At 37.3% G+C, this 17,941-nt stretch overlaps 1 protein-coding gene across 1 annotated transcript in view; it reads right to left on the bottom strand.

The window, feature by feature from the left end:
* Positions 1-4,647: 4,647 nt before the first annotated feature.
* Positions 4,648-17,941, bottom strand: part of LOC110374268 (leucine-rich repeat-containing protein 15) — a 35,499-nt gene continuing 22,205 nt past the window's right edge. Inside the window, exon 2 of the mRNA XM_021331925.3 lies at positions 4,648-7,165. Within this exon, the coding sequence (XP_021187600.3) occupies positions 5,440-7,165 (1,726 nt within the window). The 3' untranslated portion in view covers positions 4,648-5,439. The remainder of the gene's footprint in view (positions 7,166-17,941) is intronic.

Below are 17,941 nucleotides of genomic sequence, written 5' to 3'. Positions count from 1 at the left end.
TAAGTATTTAATACTAGACGGTTTTCGATAAACCCCTTAACTAATTGGTGTTTCGTACCTTACAGTGATCTGTTGTATATAATACATTGTTTTCTTATTGACAGTCTTCAATCGTAACTTTACAGATGTTATAATCTGACATCAACTTTGCCGTTGTATGCCCATTTCGAATCATTTACTTCTATCCTTCATCGTGTTCGCGGTTGGTCATCCTCGCGGCTCTTATAAGTTGAATATTCAATAGCTCACTGCTCAGCTCCTAATATAATGTAAACCTAGACTAATACTAAGCATTCTTTGAAACACGCGTGGTTGATGTTAAGGGTCTTTCTTACACTTTCCAGTACCTTTTTGTTGTTCATTTTATCGTCAGCGGTACATGATTTTAGCTTTTACACTCAACTTTCACAGATTTTAACTGACCCTAACATCACTTTTAAAGCAAAAGTGTTTTCTAGCTTCACCGGTCTTTGTAACATTGTAGAAGATGGTAAACCTTCAAGATGGTATCCAACCTTTTTTCACCATCATTTATTTTTCCACTAGGTCTTATGTGCCTTATTTGACGTGCAACACTTATGCTTTAGAGACAGAGTTGTTATGTCTCGTGTGCCTGTAATTGAAATCGGCTCCCATACCTTAGAACCGGGAATGCCCCGGTAAAAATGGGTATGGGCGTAGTACTTCCCCGGTCGAGTCTTTTCACATGGACTCTACTACTTTAATTTGTTGCTCGTGTTCATAAAACAACTTAGCAACAAAGTTATGTTACGTTAATGTGCCAGGCAGGATGTTGTTTGGGCAAAGTTGCATATCGTTGCAGGTCAAATTTGCAGTCTCCGTTGTGTCATTTCTATCCAGTTACAGAGTTCTAGATTTGTGTTTTAATTTTCTGAAAGATGTTTACCTAATGTTTACGTTCCTTAGATATTACCTCTATATTTTATGTGTATTTTTATGTAATAGGTGTTATTTCAAACACTGAAGCACCGATTAAGCTAGATACAACACTTGTCTAGTGTTCACCTAATTAGTGCGTCAGCACGTAACCAATCACACAGATTACGTGTTTCTCAAATTATATCCCCCCCCCTCACCCTCCCTCAACCCCGCTCTCATCCCAACCAGACTTTTGTATAACAAAATCTGTATAGTTACGAATGAATGTTATGTTATATTCAAATGTAAATTCAATGAGTATGTTTCATTAAGCTCCGTGATTATATTCGACGTGATTAATGTTGAAACTGTGAATAAGCACTTTTATAATGAACTATATACAACTAATCACTGGACAATTCATTCCATCCTTTCATCCATGGAGTCGAAATAATAGCGAGCTTGTAACGTGACACTTGGCATTGTTCAACTGATGACAAAATCGACTTCTTTTCCCGGACAAAACTAACCCGACCGAAATATACTACAACTTTTCTGTTTCACTTCTGATTTCAAATATTTATATTATTTACAATTATTTTTACTGTATAGCTCTTTTGTTTTATATATTGTATTTCTTTGTAGTTTACATTTAATATACTGTTTTGAAAAATATACGTCTCTGTTTACTATGTACAACTATTATTTAATTGGTGTTTCATCTTACATGGCAGCGGCTTGGTGCACGCTGCCCAGAATAAACTAAAACCTTAAACTAGGTAGACATCCATTGAAATCAAAATAACTTACAGATCTATTTTTTTTTTGTTGTTTTTTTTTATTATGACATCAAATTATGATATTTAACAGACTATCTCGCCATTTACTCTTGAATTTAATTTGTAATTTAAATAAAAATCAAAAGTGAAATTGTTAATTTTGCATACCTATGTGTGTAATTTAGGCATATTGTAATAAACATGTATAAAACAAATATGGTTGTGCCAATTGAAGAAGTAACGATATGAAGTGATTAAATAACGTACTAATGAACCTCACACTCATTCACACACTCACACGGCAGATTTTCAAAATAAACACTACACCTACAGATAAAAAAATCAAAATCATTACTAGGTACATATTTTTCTCTTGGTCATCCCAAGAGATTCTACTGATCTTATAATTACATGTATTTAACACAATACTAACTACAGTAAGTAAATATGTATTAAACTTGAGTTTGTCGAAGTATCCTAGTACCTAAGAATTATAACACAATAAAAAGTAATACTGAAATAATCAAACGAAAAACTTCTGTGTGTACGAAATTTTCGCGTATTTCGTTTGATTATTTTAGCATGTTAGCTAATCTAAAAAACGAAATACCATCATCATTAGGATTTCCATGTTTCGATAGCAGATTACTCATACCGTCGAGAATAACGAAATAAAACTGTAGGTTTAGCGGGCTAGCTAGCTCAGGTATACTTCACATAGAGTTAGATCCCAGGGCCCCCAGGCCCCAGACCTTACTTATTTTCTGATGGACTAAAAATTTAATTAAATAATTGTCTTCTGTATATCGATAAAGGTACAACACTAAGCCCTCGATATCGATAATATATATATCGGTGACACTAAATTGAGAGCAGTAGCATTTTGCTATGTTTATGCGATCGCAGCGCCAGAATGGACAAGATGGAACTAATAAAGTTCAATTTTACTGTCACATATGTAGCTTGCTACATATGAGTATAGCTAATCTGCGGTCATGAGTTCATATTTAAAAACAATGAGCGATTAATTATTTTAGCACCAACGGGTCATACACCTTTTGTGTGCCGCGGCTAAGCCTGATTAATTGATAAACATCGTGTTTATTTAGCACTTTATTATCCACACGTTAGTGCTGTTTGCTGTCCGTTCTGGTCATTATGTAACTACCAGGTCATGTAAAGCTCGTTATAGGTCGTATTAAGTATTCTGTAGCTTTTCTTTATTTTAAATTTAAGGAGTTTGAGGTGAATACTGTAGTTGCAATTGCCGGGTATTTTTAGTAAATTATATGTTCTGAATGAATGTAGATAAACTAGGAATTGTTAACGCAAAGTTTCCCAAAATAGATGAGACGCTGCTTTTGTGATAGATTTTGCAAATTCTTAAGACCTTTAAGTCTACCTCGAAGGCACGTAAGCCTTCTAGTTTTTCTGTTAATCACTCCACGCTTAGTATGGAAGAAGTACAAACTCTCACACTGTTGGCGCAAACTACAAGTTTTTCGCAATTCCTAGTTTGGACGTGTGACCTCGCTTCAAGCTTTTTATTTTGGCAGAAGAACAAGTATTAATTTTATCGCAGCTTGAAAAACCAGGAAAATCAAGATTATTAAACTCCTCTCTTGGGAAGTATTGAAGTATCGTGATGGTAACGACAACTGGAAATCCTAACAAGAAGATATTGTTTTAACACACACAAGAAAAAAAAACTCGTCGGAATGTTCTTATCGTTCGTCATAGTGCTATTTGATATAAGTTTTTTAATATAATATGTATAAAACAGTTTCCTGACTGTTTGGTATTTATAATATATGTTTTTTAGTTAAATATTGACCATCCTTTTACATGTGCGAACATGGAAAGTCCTCTGCTGGTTTGTTGCTTGTTTTTGCTAACTCACACAGACACCGGCCCTCGGATGGCTATATTACTTTTACAATTAATATGTACAGTCCTACAAATATTATTTTGCTCAGCCGTTTTATGATAAATGTAATTTATTATAATTTATATTTATACTTTGGTAACTATGTACAAAAGTAAGACTCGAATATGAGAAAATTCTTTTCATGTTTCGGTCAGCCGAATTTTATTGGTGTCTATGACATTCTCATAGTAGATTTTAGGTTGCAGCAGTATATTGATGAGCTCTCGAACTTTAAAATATAATTAAGATTTATTAATTACATTTCTCATGTGAATGTTTTTTTTATTTTGCCCATATCCAAAACTGTCGCAATCCTAAAATCTGCTCACAAATAATAATTTCTAATTCAGTAATTGATATTTAAATTATCTTTGGCACTATGCCACAATTTATAGAAATCTGTACAATTTAATTTTAACATCACATAGATTTTTACAAACTACGTCAATGAGCATTTCATTTAGAATAAGCATATAAATAAATAATTTCAGTTTTTCACCAAATTAGCAGTTGCGATAATTTAATTATCCTATGAGTAAAAATAACAAGAGCTTTGTTTATTTACACAATGTTAATAATTGAGTTCCGTGTTCCAAACCAGTTTATTATTCATGCGTGTTTACAATACTTTCGTTATCGCCCAATGAAATAATTGTGTCACAGCCGAATTGCTCGCTTACCACGAACAAAAAAAGTTAACCTTTCCAAAAACATTTGATATTACTTGTTTTGTTCACTATTGAATGAAAATTTTCATTTCTTGACGAAGTTGACTGAATGAAAAGGACGCTTTTTTTCTAAATAGGTGCAGAATTACAGCTCTTTTATGAATTTAGTTCAGAGCTCAAGCGAATGCCATCCGAATCGTGTGGGATGACAAAAAATTGGTGGAATGCTTCCAAAAGGTGTAAGATTATACGCACTTTTATGTTTAGAAAATATATCTAATATTGACTGTGAATATTTTTTTTTCCGATCCATAGTTTTCAAATAACTTGATAAACCCTTCCCAGTATTTTTTGTTTCAGAATGAGTTACAACTTCTTGGAAACGTATTTCTTAAACTGTGTTTTCTTGTCGGTAATTTCAAAATCACCCGTTACTAGTACATGAACTGTAAATAGTAGTTAAATCTGTACTTAAGCATATGCTTAAAAAATCTAAGCGACGACGTTGGAAATACACACCTTCATTAAATAACTGAAGCCCCGCAGGCATTAGCTGTTAGTTGTGAAAACCGATATGTGTACTTAGTTAACAGTTTGATTGCTGCGATGCACAATATAAAGCAAACAACATACGATTTAATTGGAAACTGAGCTCTTGACATTGATGCGGCCTTTACACTGTATAGCTCTTGTGCAAAACAAACAATTTGGCTGCAACACTCATAAATAAAACAATGCAAATTGTTAACGAACACTTACCCCAGTCATGTTTCACTTCACTTAGTAAATCTCTCCTAAAGTCTAATCCTGTATCAGGTCGTGTTTTATAAACCTATATGTACAGTATAAATTTTCATTTGTAGAAAAATATTATATTTTTGGAAATTTATACACAAAGCCTAACTAGTAAAAATATTTTACGTTTGAAGTAGGATAGAAATATACTAAAAACACTTTATTGTTCAGTTCTTTGGTTTTACACAAGATCGTCTTCATACTCGTACTCGTATCAGATGTCATTAGTGTCGAACATCGGCGGGGGAGGGGGCTGCGGGAAGTAGCGGGTGGAGGTGACGTCACAGTGGTGGGCAGACATGGAGGCCAGCGGCAGCGGCAGGTCGAAGGCGACACAGTGCGCGTCGTGGTGCGCGGGGCGGCGAGGCGGCGCCGGCGAGCGGGCGCGACGTTAGCTGCCCTTGGGCACCAGGTGGTAGGGCGCGTGGATGGTGGCCACGCTGCCCAGCTCCGTGTGGCCCAGCAGCTCGTCGGGGTGCTCGTGCTCGTGCTCGCGCCGCTTCTCCTCGTTGGTGTAGTAGTGCGCGGCGCGGCGGCGCGTGCAGCACAGCGCGCCCGCCACCGCCGCCAGCACGGCCACGCACACCAGCATCAGGCCCGCTATCACGCTCATCTGCGCCTCGTGCGTAGTCGGACATGGGTCTAGGCGGTCAAACGACATCTCAGCGAAACTCACCCCGCGCAAACGAAAAGGGGAATAGCATCTAAGATGGCGCAGCGTGGAGTTCAACACTGTCGTAGTCATGTACACGAGCATGGTCCCTGCTGAGCACTGATCGCACCGCCAAGTGTTCTTTGCCAAATTAACTTGAGCAATCGCTTCCAGCCTTTGCAAATCCAGCTCACTCAGCGTTTGTAACTTGTTATGCGATATATCTAATCTCTGTAAAAACTTTGTCTTTGTGAGAAGTTTGTATGGAAATTTAGTTAATTTATTCCAAGATATATCTAAAGCCACGAGGTGCTCGTTGTACGTAAAAAAATTCGGTGGAATATCTGGAAGCGAGAGGTTTGCCAGTCCGACGCCATGAATTTCTGGCAATATTTGCAGTAATATGGCAATTTCATTAAGAGCCAAGTTGTTTCCACTGAAGTTAATAGTTTTCAAACAATCCACGACGGGTGCGAACGTTTGTAAATGGAATCTGTCTATTTTGTTGTGACTGATGTCCAGATGCGTGAGGTTGGTGAGGTTGGCGAGCGCGGCCGGCGCCAGCAGGGCGAGGCGGTTGCGTGCCAGCGACAGCACGCGGAGCTCGCGGTTCCGCCCGAACATGTTGTCCACGATTACGGATAGTTGGTTGCCGTCGAGTCTTAACTTTTTAAGCCTTTTTAAGCTTATAAATTCGTCTGATGTAAGATATTTAAATTGATTTTCTCCCAAGTCCAGTTCCTCCAAGTTGGATGCCAAATGATATATCTGCGTATTTACCCTCCTCAGAAGGCATCCTCTACATTTGAAAATACGCAAATGTTGAATATCCTTAAATACTTCTGGGTTCAGTTCTGTGAGAGGGTTCTCACTCAGATCCAAAACAATTAATTTCGCCAACATTCTGAATAGTCGAGGCACCAAAGTAGTAATTTGATTGTGTGACAAAGTTAATGTCCTCAATGAAGTTAAATGACGGAAGGTCTCGCTCGGCATTTGTTCTATGTTATTATGATCGAGGTACAAGTCGGTGAGATTTATGAGACCTCGAAAGTTGTCCGCTCCGATGCTGGTGAGATTATTGTGAGTGAGGTTAATTAACCTAAGATTTTGGAGTCCCCAAAAGGAGTATTGGCCTATGGAAGGAACATTTGAGTTGACAATGTGTAGTTCTCGTAGATTGACGAATGGGGTTGGTTGTGTGAAGATGGGTCCGATGGTGAGATCGTTGGGTTTGTCCGGCGGGGCGGCGATGACGACGATGTGCGCGTCGCGGTCGATGTAGTCGACGGGGATGGCGCGCATGTGGCCGCGCGTGCACGCCACGCGCACGGCGACGCCCGCCTCGGGGTCGAACGTGCTGCGGCAGCTGCACTCGTCGGGGCACGTGATCTCAGCGCCGCTGCACCCCAGCAGCACAGCACTCGCTGACCACAGCAGGAACACCCAATGGTATCTCGTATTTCTGTAACAACATACAATGTATGTAGATAGGTAAAATAGGGACGCATAGACAATCACACGCACAGAAAAATAAAATAGGTACTCGTTATGATAAAAATAATATGCTTCAGCTGTATACATAATATTTTCGCCTGGCAATTTAAATTATATGTATAACAAATTATGTTACACTGGAATTATTCCTGATATAATTTCTACATAAAATAAATCTACTTCAGCCCACAGAGACTGATGTGGGAACAAGTGGGAACCTATTCCCCAAATATTCAAGAATAATCTGCCCTTATGGTGTTTAATTTCGTATCATGTAGATCCACACTGAATACTATTGTTCCGAAAGGTCGGTATTAGCATCAGATTGGACCTGAGAAAATATTCTTGAGTCAGCACAGCAGGGATCAAGAGCACGGTGAAGCACACAAGGAAGCCATGGTATGGGCCAGCATGGTATGCATATACCCATGGGCAAAAGACTTTGAGTAATGGGTAACTCGCCCTCGGCCCAGTTCCTTACGCACCTCCAAGAAATGTCAACAAAATGAGAAGTCGTTAGCACCTAAGCCTGTCGAGACTGCAGGATCATACGTTAGAGTTACGCACCTTGGACAGCTTATATCCAGTGAAGTTCTGAGACCTAACACTACTCGTGTGAAGATATGATTTCCTATTCATAAAATACATTATTTAAGTAAAATATGATACATATTTCACCATTAGCAAACAGTCGTATTTCCAACAGTCATTAAAATCACATTGGAGTCGTTTAACTATCCAGTTTTAATTTCCGTCGCCTCAATGCAAGGATTAGAAGTCAGCTGTGTGTAAATGATTGTGCTATTAATGTTCCTTAATTATATTATGCTGTAATTTACGAGATAATGCGAGATTTTACTATTATTTATTTTATAAAGCATGCTTTAAATGATTATAATTACGTCACAAAAGCGAGTGAGCGATGCATGTGTGTGTAAATATAATGCACATTGTCTCTGTATGCGTAACCTCGAAAGCGCTCAGAAGCGGTCGAGTCGCCAAATCATACAAAGATAATGTACGTACATTTACACATAAGTATTATATCGCTTTCGCGAGATAAGATATCTATTCCCATAGTTATATCTTTCGCTGAGGAGAGACTGTTGAGCGAAACGTCGGAATTCGCCCTCAGCCCTCACACAATTTATCGGCACTAAAACTACGTAAGGTCTTAACAAGTAAAAACGTTGTTAATCCGCCTATTAACACAGTAAGTGTAAAAAATGCTCAAGTCCTGTGAACTAGGAACGAGATTACAGCCTTGTGAAATATGTGTTACGCTTTGTCCGCGAAATCCAAACCCCTGAAAAATAACGCGCAGATAACAAAAGGCTTTTTGACGCGCCGACTAAGCGGCATCCATTACGTGAATTCCGAAATATTTATTCGCACCTTAATGAAAAAAAGAAATCCTTTTGTTAGTTCTGTCACGAGTGCAAAGCTTATTTTAATTCCCATTATAAAGATCTGAACTAAGAATTCACGGTGACGTTAGACGAATAGGATTAATGCTGTCGTAATATTGCTGGATATTTTGCGTTATTATTTTTTATTTTCCATCATAAACTGGACTAGAACATAGAAAACGGCCATAAAAACTAAAGAAGCATTTTCAAATAAACCCCTTGTTAATAAATTATTATGTTCACTAATTGATCCCCTCATAACTAAAAAATATTAATATTCCTAGAACCCTTGATTTTGCTCAACTATGTTGCTTGTTATCGACATCAAAATAATTTCCTGGTAGTAAGTATTGAATGTGCAAAATAGGAAGCAGGTGATTGTTTGCCCGAATAAAAATCTATTTATTATTCTCTGTATGATACGCTTGAGGCAAGGGAAACTTTGTTATTTCGTTGTTAAACAAAGTTGTAAAGTGAAGTGAAGCTCACTTGTTTTATCAACTGTACAGTATGAAACAAACAAGCGGTATGCTACATTCAAGGCACGTTGATGGCGTACAACGTTTGATATCTTCTCGTAAACTGGCTAACGTATGGCCATTACGAACTTGCTGTAAATAACACTGTTGTGCGCGCGAATTACTTTGGCTTTAAAGAATTTTTAATGGACTATGTTAAAGTACTTCAACGAAACATATCTGACATTTTAAAAGCACTACAATAAAAGAGAATTGGAGTCGCCTAGCGCCTACCAGAGTCGGCGACGCCTCGTGAATATGGATCAGGTATTTAAAACAGCAGGACATTGCCACTATGTCGTTGAACAATTGAATAAATCTAACCCAGCAGACGAGAAGCTTTGCCGGCTTATTGGATACAGCTTTGAATTCGTAACAGGCTTATTGTTAATACAATGTCGTTTTTTGTAATTCAAATTCAATGCTACCCTTCCTTTTACGTACACCCTTTCATAACTCTTCTTAATATTTCTACGCTGTCTCCGATAACTTAAGTTATTTTATGCTAATCTCGGAATTAAAGCAGAAAACAGAATGTGGCCTGCTTATTATGCTGCGCAGGATTCGACCGATGTAAACAGGATACGTCAGAGGCGACGCGGATCGGCGACCCAGGCGCGCTATCTCGAGGCGCACGTCACCCATCACCATGCTGAATACGCATTACTGTAATATTGCGGTGAAAACATTCATCATATTTATACGCGAGAACTTCCATTTGATTCATTGTTGGAAAACACCACACTTTTTGGAACAACTCCACTGTTTTACGTGCTGTATTATATAGCGCGGGGGAGAAAGAATTCTTAAACTCACCCCCTTAACCTTGGCCTACTACATTGTATTGTGCCATATCCGCCCGGCATTTAGTTAGACTCGTAAACATTTTGTTCGATAACAAACAACATTCATTTCATACAATGAGCGGTATTTTTAATTGTTTATTTTCTTTGTAAAGAAATTCACATAGGTATAAAAATATCCAACTGAAAAAATACAAGTAAACCTAACAAGAAACACTATAGATAAAGTAAAGTATTTTAATCCACGTTTTTCCTTCTCTCAATTTATCACGCAATTTTACACGTAAACAAGGGATGAATACAAACCAACACATTCGGAATGAATACAAACGTAAACATATTTCATACGTATTTGTTTGTGAATACCTTGGATTAAATTATAATCACCTTCATATCAAAACCTTTCACGTCTTCTTTATAATTTTGTGTGTGTTATGTACAAATCGTCGTGGTGGCCTAGTGGGTAAAGAACCAACCTCTCGAGTATGAGGGCGTGGGTTCGATTCCAGGTCAGGCAAGTACCAATGCAACTTTTCTAAGTTTGTATGTACTTTCTAAGTATATCTTAGACACCAATGGCTGATAAAAAGGTGAAGGAAAACATCTTGAGGAAACCTGGACTATAAAGTCTGAAATCACCAACCCGCATTGAGCAAGCGTGGTGATTATTGCTCAATCCTTCTCTGTGTGAGAGGAGGCCTGTGCCCAGCAGTGGGACGATAAAAAGGCTGTTACATATGTACAAATCGAATATGTTCTACATGAAATGATTGCCTATTTAAGTGAGTGATCCATTAGACGATAAGCGAGGCGATAGATCCGGACGGTATTCGGCCCAATATTGACGCTGCATCCAATTCCCGGGGCAGTATCGGTATCACGTAAGTATAACGTAAGTATGGCATTGATGTATGTGCTACGTACTTTAACGGAACATTGGACCTGTGACAGCGATTTCGTCCGCGTCAGCGACTGAATTATTGCCCATGAATGCTCCTGAGGTAAGCTCTGATTCTAGAATGTGTCAAACAGACGAAATTATAGTTGTCACTACGTATTATTAATGGTTGATGATTTCGATATGATTGATACGATATAAATAATGTGTTGCTAATCCAAACCCGCTAATCCAAATCAATTTTATATTTTTTGCATAAACCTCAATTCTAATATAATTCTTTTTTTAATTATGGTAAACAAAAATATTATCTCAAAACGGTGAGTATGCACAAAGCACCTGTCTGAGTAACTTGATACAGCTAAATGAATAAAACGTTTGTCTCAAAAAGCTTTTAAGGCTGACAGCGTGGCTTCTTTATGAATATGTTTATTACTCATTACATAAACTCTTTTAGCCATTCGCTTCAAGTAACTATACGTTTCAAATAATTCATTCCTGACGCTAGAAAAAATACACTTAGCCTAAGTTAGATAGTGTAGGCAAAATGAAAGTATCAACATTTTATTTAACTCCATTTTTTCACGAAAGAGGTTCATCCACCGATGTAGCCCTAAACTTCGTGTAATTTATTAATTCCAGCACGAAACTTTTCTCATTACGGACTTACAGGTCTTGTTAATATAATATTTTTACTAACTATTCGACCAGCTGTTCGGCACTACTAAAATCGCTTTTATATTCGTAGTTAAAATCATTGCTAAATATGAAACTGGTAATATTCATGAAAACACTGGTATAAAACTCCACGATTCACTAAAAGCGAGCTAATAAAAGCTATCCATTATGGCGTACATCTAGAATCAGACTGGCGTACGGATGGAGTTTATCAAGCCTGAATTTTAAACTATTAAATGTTCGTAAAGTTAAATTATTGCAGTGGGTAGACGGCACGCGTATTTTTCCGTGGCGTGGGGTCACGTAGGCACGCAGGGCGCTCGGCGCGTCCCACTGTCACGTACTTACTCACTGGCCATCGGCCATAAAGTCGGGAAATCGCTGCCCGAGCCACGACCATTGTCGTCACTTTTATGGATAACGGGAACAGGATACGTAATTATACACGAAGATTTATTTTATTGACAATTGGTGAACAAATCTAATTTCGCTTTATTTGGTCGGTGGTCGTGAGTTGGCTTAATTAAACAGTCGTTTGCGGTGACGCCAAGCCGCGCGCCCGTGCCGATGCCGCTCAGACGCATAAAGCATCGAAATGCTTGTGTGCCACGTATTACACCCGCTAATTCCAAATGAACATCTCACCGAGAAACTCTTAGAACATTACAGCGTGGAAATCCGATCTTCTAATTGATTGAAATCTGTCTATAGTTTGCGAATTCTTTAGAACATTCCTCCTTACATTTATCAGGCGGAAAATGTAGGCGCTTATGTGTGGGACAGCTGAACAGACCATTACTCCTCGTATCAGACGCCAACAAAGAATACAGCGACACCGACAATAGCTGAAACTCGTTCAGCTTCTATTCGCATTTGCTTTGAATTTTGTTCCACTTTCAAGATTTCTTTATGAAGTAGAGGACACTGTGAGAAAATCTACACCTCTGTGGAATCAAAGCTGACAATCCTGAACTAGTTTTATTTTAAAAGTTATATTAAAGTAGCAAATACAGAAAGTTCTAAAAGATATTAGTTTTAAAAAATGCCCTATTTTCTTTAAATAAGCGTAATATGGTGTTAGAATACAAAAGGTTAAATATTATCCGGTCGGGATTGGGGAAGCCAAGTGTGGCCTCAGATTATACGGCTTAGCGTTACGATGCATACTTAAATCGTAAACTTTACTAATTAAATATTCAGTATTCCTTATATTGCCATCGACGCTAGAAGAATAATAAAATTACACTCCATGGTGAACTCTCCAAATGAATAGAAAACCAGTTAAAACTTTACGATTAATATTCATTAACCGGTTGAGATTTTGAAAATAAAAATAAACCGTAAAATAGATATGGATAAAATAATGAAAGTTTTGCACCAAAAGTTTGCACTTAGGTCATCGTTTTATGAGCTAGGATGAAAAATGCATTTTAAGATTTACGAGCCTTTTATGCCGAGATTCCGGGACACCCGAACAAAACTGTAATTTGTCAGGCACCGCGCCTTTGAAAAGGATATGTGGAAACTCTGAAATACACGCTTGAATCCTGAAAAGATATACAGGGAACCCTTTAAACGTTCGAAGCGAAACAAATATTTAATAAGAATAGTTGTGAGTGCCACCTTATCCCAGGAGATCGATCCGGTACAAGTGGACACGGTGGCAACTTTATACGAGTTGCGCGATTTCAATTCACTCCGAGGAATATTTTCGAAGTGAATGCACATGACATCCTGTTGCGGCCAGCAGCTCAACTTCACTAGAAATGCCACGAAGACAAAGTTTTATATAAAGGGGTCTTATTCATGAAATGTTACTATTTGGTTTCAATTAGGAGCCACTTAATGTTCCCTTTCTTTCTTCGTTTTATAACAAAGGAGATTCTCAATTCGTAATTTGAATTTTTCTTTACGACTCTAAATTGCCTGCATTACGACGAATATAAAAAAAATCCGTGAAGGTTTTTACTTCCGTGTTTTTGGTTTCTAAATCAAAATACCTTAGAGAACGGTGTCCCAAATAAATTGAATTACTGGTTTTATGACTTATAATTAAGTTTTATAGCTTATAATTTTAGTGCATAAGTTGTATATTGCACCTAAGTGATAAAAACTCTTTGTCAAAATTGCCACATCCAAACTTTGGTCTAGAAGTCTTTTTAAACAAGGTACTTTTTACACTTCTACAAAAATATCTTCAAGGAGTAAAAAATGTTTTGTTTTTTTTTTCAAAGTCAAAGTGTATTGTGCGAAAATGAATTTTAAAATGCTTTTCCAACGAGGCTTTTCTCAATTTTCAATTGTGCAACAATATAAACATTTTTATTTAAAATTTAAGTAAAAATCCTTAGTGTTAGGAAAGTAAAGACGCTAATAGAATTGGTTTAAAAGGGTTGCGTGAGGAATCTAGAATAGAATATAGAATTACATGCTTCCGGGTAATCAAAAGGTATTACAGGTTTAAATTACATTTTGATTATGTAGGAAGCTACATCACACCTACATCACAATTCGTCATACAAGTTCAATTCCGCGAATAACAAAGGCTACCAATGATCTTTTTTGTGAGCGGCTCGAACACAATGAGATAAGGCGTTATATAAAGAATCTCCTCGGTGGGTCAAATCGAGGGACTTTATCGTTATTATTTATCTCCGAAACACATTTGTTGAGCTTCTCCTTACATCCCTTTATTTTACATGACGACTACGCCGAATAAATTGATTTCTCAAAGGTCCCTCTGGAGGCTGGTCCAATGAAAAAACATCCAGTCATCGCCTAATGATATTTTCGTAAAGAGTCCCTCGATATTATTCAATTAGTTGTCACTTGACCTCTCAATTTGGAACTTTATCAAGTTATATGGCTATGTTGGTATGTAGCGTTCAAAATGTCGTAACTTGTACAGGCAAATGTGAATTAAGCTGCTTAATTTAGAAAAAAGTATGGATGTCCGCTTCTTATTCCAGCCATTCCAGGGTAAACATTAACTTATTTATACTACAGACAAACATTTTTAACTGGAGTACGATCAAAAACTTACACAGTAACAGAGACAACAAACAAAGTTTTGCGAAACATTAAGATATTTAAACGGGAAACTGAATATTTGATTACGGTCCCAGCACTGAAACACAGACTGGCGTCAATTATACTTTTGCGTACTTTACCATTTTTGTTATGCAAAGTGCGGCAATGCGACGTTGAATACTTCTATCGTTTCCACTGGCCACTCCCTTTGTGTACCGAGACCCCACGGAACATATCCAGTCTGCTACACAAAAGTACAACACAGCTGCCCCAAGGGAATTTAAGAATCACAGCGCGAATTGCGTCTTATTCAAATAACATAAATCTCACTGGTGTAAAAGGACCGACTTAAATAGCCTTTTTAATCACCCTAATCTCTATGGACACCTTTCCGTTAAGTGTATTCTGTCCAATATTGGACAACAGACGATAATTCAATACAGAGGTCGGTTGTACAAAAAGCAATAGGATTCTTTTCGCACCGATTCAAGTATAGGGTCATATTATAAAGGGTGACATACACGTGTAAGTTAGGACGCAATATTTTTTCTTTTGTCATAAAGAGTTATAGCCATTAAAAACGCGTTTGTAACCTTAATGTAGGTCACATTTACCTACCTACAGTCATATTAGATACCTATGTGGTGCCCTAATATTATTGTTACGTGGCACACGTGTTGTGACAAAAGAGTGATAAAGTACGCGATGGCATAATTTTGGTCAAAGGCTCAGGGAATTTAAGAAGGCCAGCACGTTTATAAGCCAACCATTGATATTCAAAGCGAGATTTTAAATAGAATACAGTTCTTATTATGCGTGTGTGTCAGAAAGAAGGGGAGGAGGAGCGGCCGCGACGGGCAAGCGGTTGAGCGAAGCTCCCCCTAATAAGAATACCGTTAAGGGTAATAGGGTAGGATTTGGTACATGGAGAAAAGATTACGCACCCGCCAGAGACCTTTTCACTAACCACTGTCGGTCTTGTTTGTGTGCCGTCACTGCTCTCTGACAATTCCTTATAGCTACTCGTACAATTCGTAACAAAACAAATAAGATACAGAACCCAACGAATTAAATAAACGTTCATTCGCTCTACATAATAAAGAGGCTTTAGTACGGGAATGGTGCTCGTTTCAGGATATTCATCAATATAGCGAAAGCAATAATTGTTTTAAACAATTTCGGCGCCGACATGTCGGCTGGCGGTGAGAATAAACGCTTTCATTTATATCGCCGAGGGGTTTCAATTAATATCACAATAAAGCACTAAATTCAAGTATATTAAATTACATGTATTATGGTTTCACGAATAATTTGGGAGATAAGGGCGTAATATCTGCAATTATTTTAAATCTGTTAAACGACTATGTACGGCGGACGAACTATTGTAGCCTTTGACGTTTTATTGTTCAAACGTTTTCCTTTATTTCTGTCACTTGTTAGCGTATCCGAACAAGAGTAACACTAGACTACGGTTGAAAATAATTTTTAAAACTGCGAACGTTGATCCGTCTGCATGACGAACGACTCAATTAAATAAGTTTTAATAACCACAACGAAAAGTTTTATTGGATGATGGTGTGTGCTGTTCGTTTAGCCTAAAAGTTACGATAAACTGTGAACTGATAACTGATGAAAACCTGTGATGTGGCGGTGTATTTGTACTTTAAAATAAAAGTTCGAATTCAAATGTTTTCATGAGTAAATAAAATGTTTTTAAAGCGTTTTTAAAAGCTGCCTGGTCACTGAAATGTCTAAGTTTATACATACATGCATAGTGAGATAATAATATGTACTTAAGGTTTTGTACCTACACGATATTGAGAGTATTTTTTGGAAACTTTAAATTCAGATAACTACAAAAAATAAGGTAACATTTACTATGAATCTTAATCACTGTAAAATGTAAATTGCATTCCTACTAGCTCCACCGTCAGCCACAGGGTTTGACTAAGGCAACCTAAGATCTACTTGTGCTTGCGTAAGGTAACGCAATCCTGTTCACGCCCACATCCTTGTGGTTGTCTCCACATGCAAGTCATAATACTGTCTACTAATTAATGCTTCGACGCTAACAAACATATTTTATTACAAAGGAAATTCCTCTGATAGCTAAATTGATAGATATTATGTAATTAAGACAGGGAAACGACCCTTGATTACAATTAATCATAATGCTTTAATCACACTTGTGCAAACTGAATCCATTGCGTATTCAAATCCAAAGTTGCCAAGATGAGACTGATATTAACATCGAGTAAATTATTGAATTTGAAATGTCCACACAACTTCAAAGGATATTATTAGCCGGTTTATTGGTTCGTATTTGAAGGAAGTGGTGGCAAATATTGTCAGTTCACCCCATCGTGCCTCGTATATCATAAATATGACAAAAACAACTATACCAGTATTATATTATAATGTCTATAAGATTTACTTGTTTTGGTTCGCGTTGTGGTGTTGTTGATATTTTCCGATGTGCTTTATTTGTTCACTTCGGTGAGAAATATTAGATATTTGTGTTTTTTTTTTTCAAAGTTTCAGGCAGTAGTCTGTAGTTAGCTACGTGAAATCTGTAGGCGATATAATGTGGAACATTTTAAATTTCCAAGCATTGAATTACATTATCAAAGATCCGCCATAAAAAAAATACAATCTGGTTCCCCGTTGGTAAAATTAACCTTTCTAATGTATCGAACCCAGATCAACTAGGCGTTCAATTGGCTGGAATTATATCAGACATAAATTAATAAAGGGCTTGGCCTTTGATCTTTAAATAAATACAGTAATGTATTGATGTGTTTCGAGTGGTCGCTCAATGGCGCGCGCGCAGATGTCAAGGTATAGTTGTTCAGAAATAGAGGAGTTGCAGTTGGATCGAGTTGCTCAAGTGCGCTGCGGTTGTGCTGCGGCTTCGAACAATCGTCAAAGGATTTAAACGTGTTTGTACGTTTATGAGCTATTATTATTTCGACTTTGAGTATTTAATTAGTACGAGGATATTATTGTTAAAGCAGTAGAAACGAAGCAAGGTTTAAAAATGTTTAAATCTTATTAGATGGGCTCATTATCCCATTTTTATTGGAGCAACAAAATAAAAAACTAAGCTTTTACGCACATTTACACTTACTTCTTTCTACGCTTACTTTTACGCATAATAGCAAAGACGGAGAACTGGTGACGTCACGGCTCCGTAAAATTTGTACGCACGAATGACGTCACACGAAAGTTAAATACCATTTCTTTGTTGTTATTAGTTTTTGCGGTAAAATGAGCAATACGTTTTTTTTGGAAATCTTGAAGACTGTAATTTTTTGTCATAAGCTTATCAGTTGTACTTATTTTAATAGGGGAAACAAAGAACTGCCTGCCTTGTATTGTTATATGGTGTCTAAGTCATTATGTGTAAAT

The sequence above is a fragment of the Helicoverpa armigera genome, chromosome 1 (assembly GCF_030705265.1).
Source record: "Helicoverpa armigera isolate CAAS_96S chromosome 1, ASM3070526v1, whole genome shotgun sequence".
NCBI lineage: Eukaryota > Metazoa > Arthropoda > Insecta > Lepidoptera > Noctuidae > Helicoverpa > Helicoverpa armigera.
This window is presented reverse-complemented; position numbering and strand designations above follow the sequence as displayed.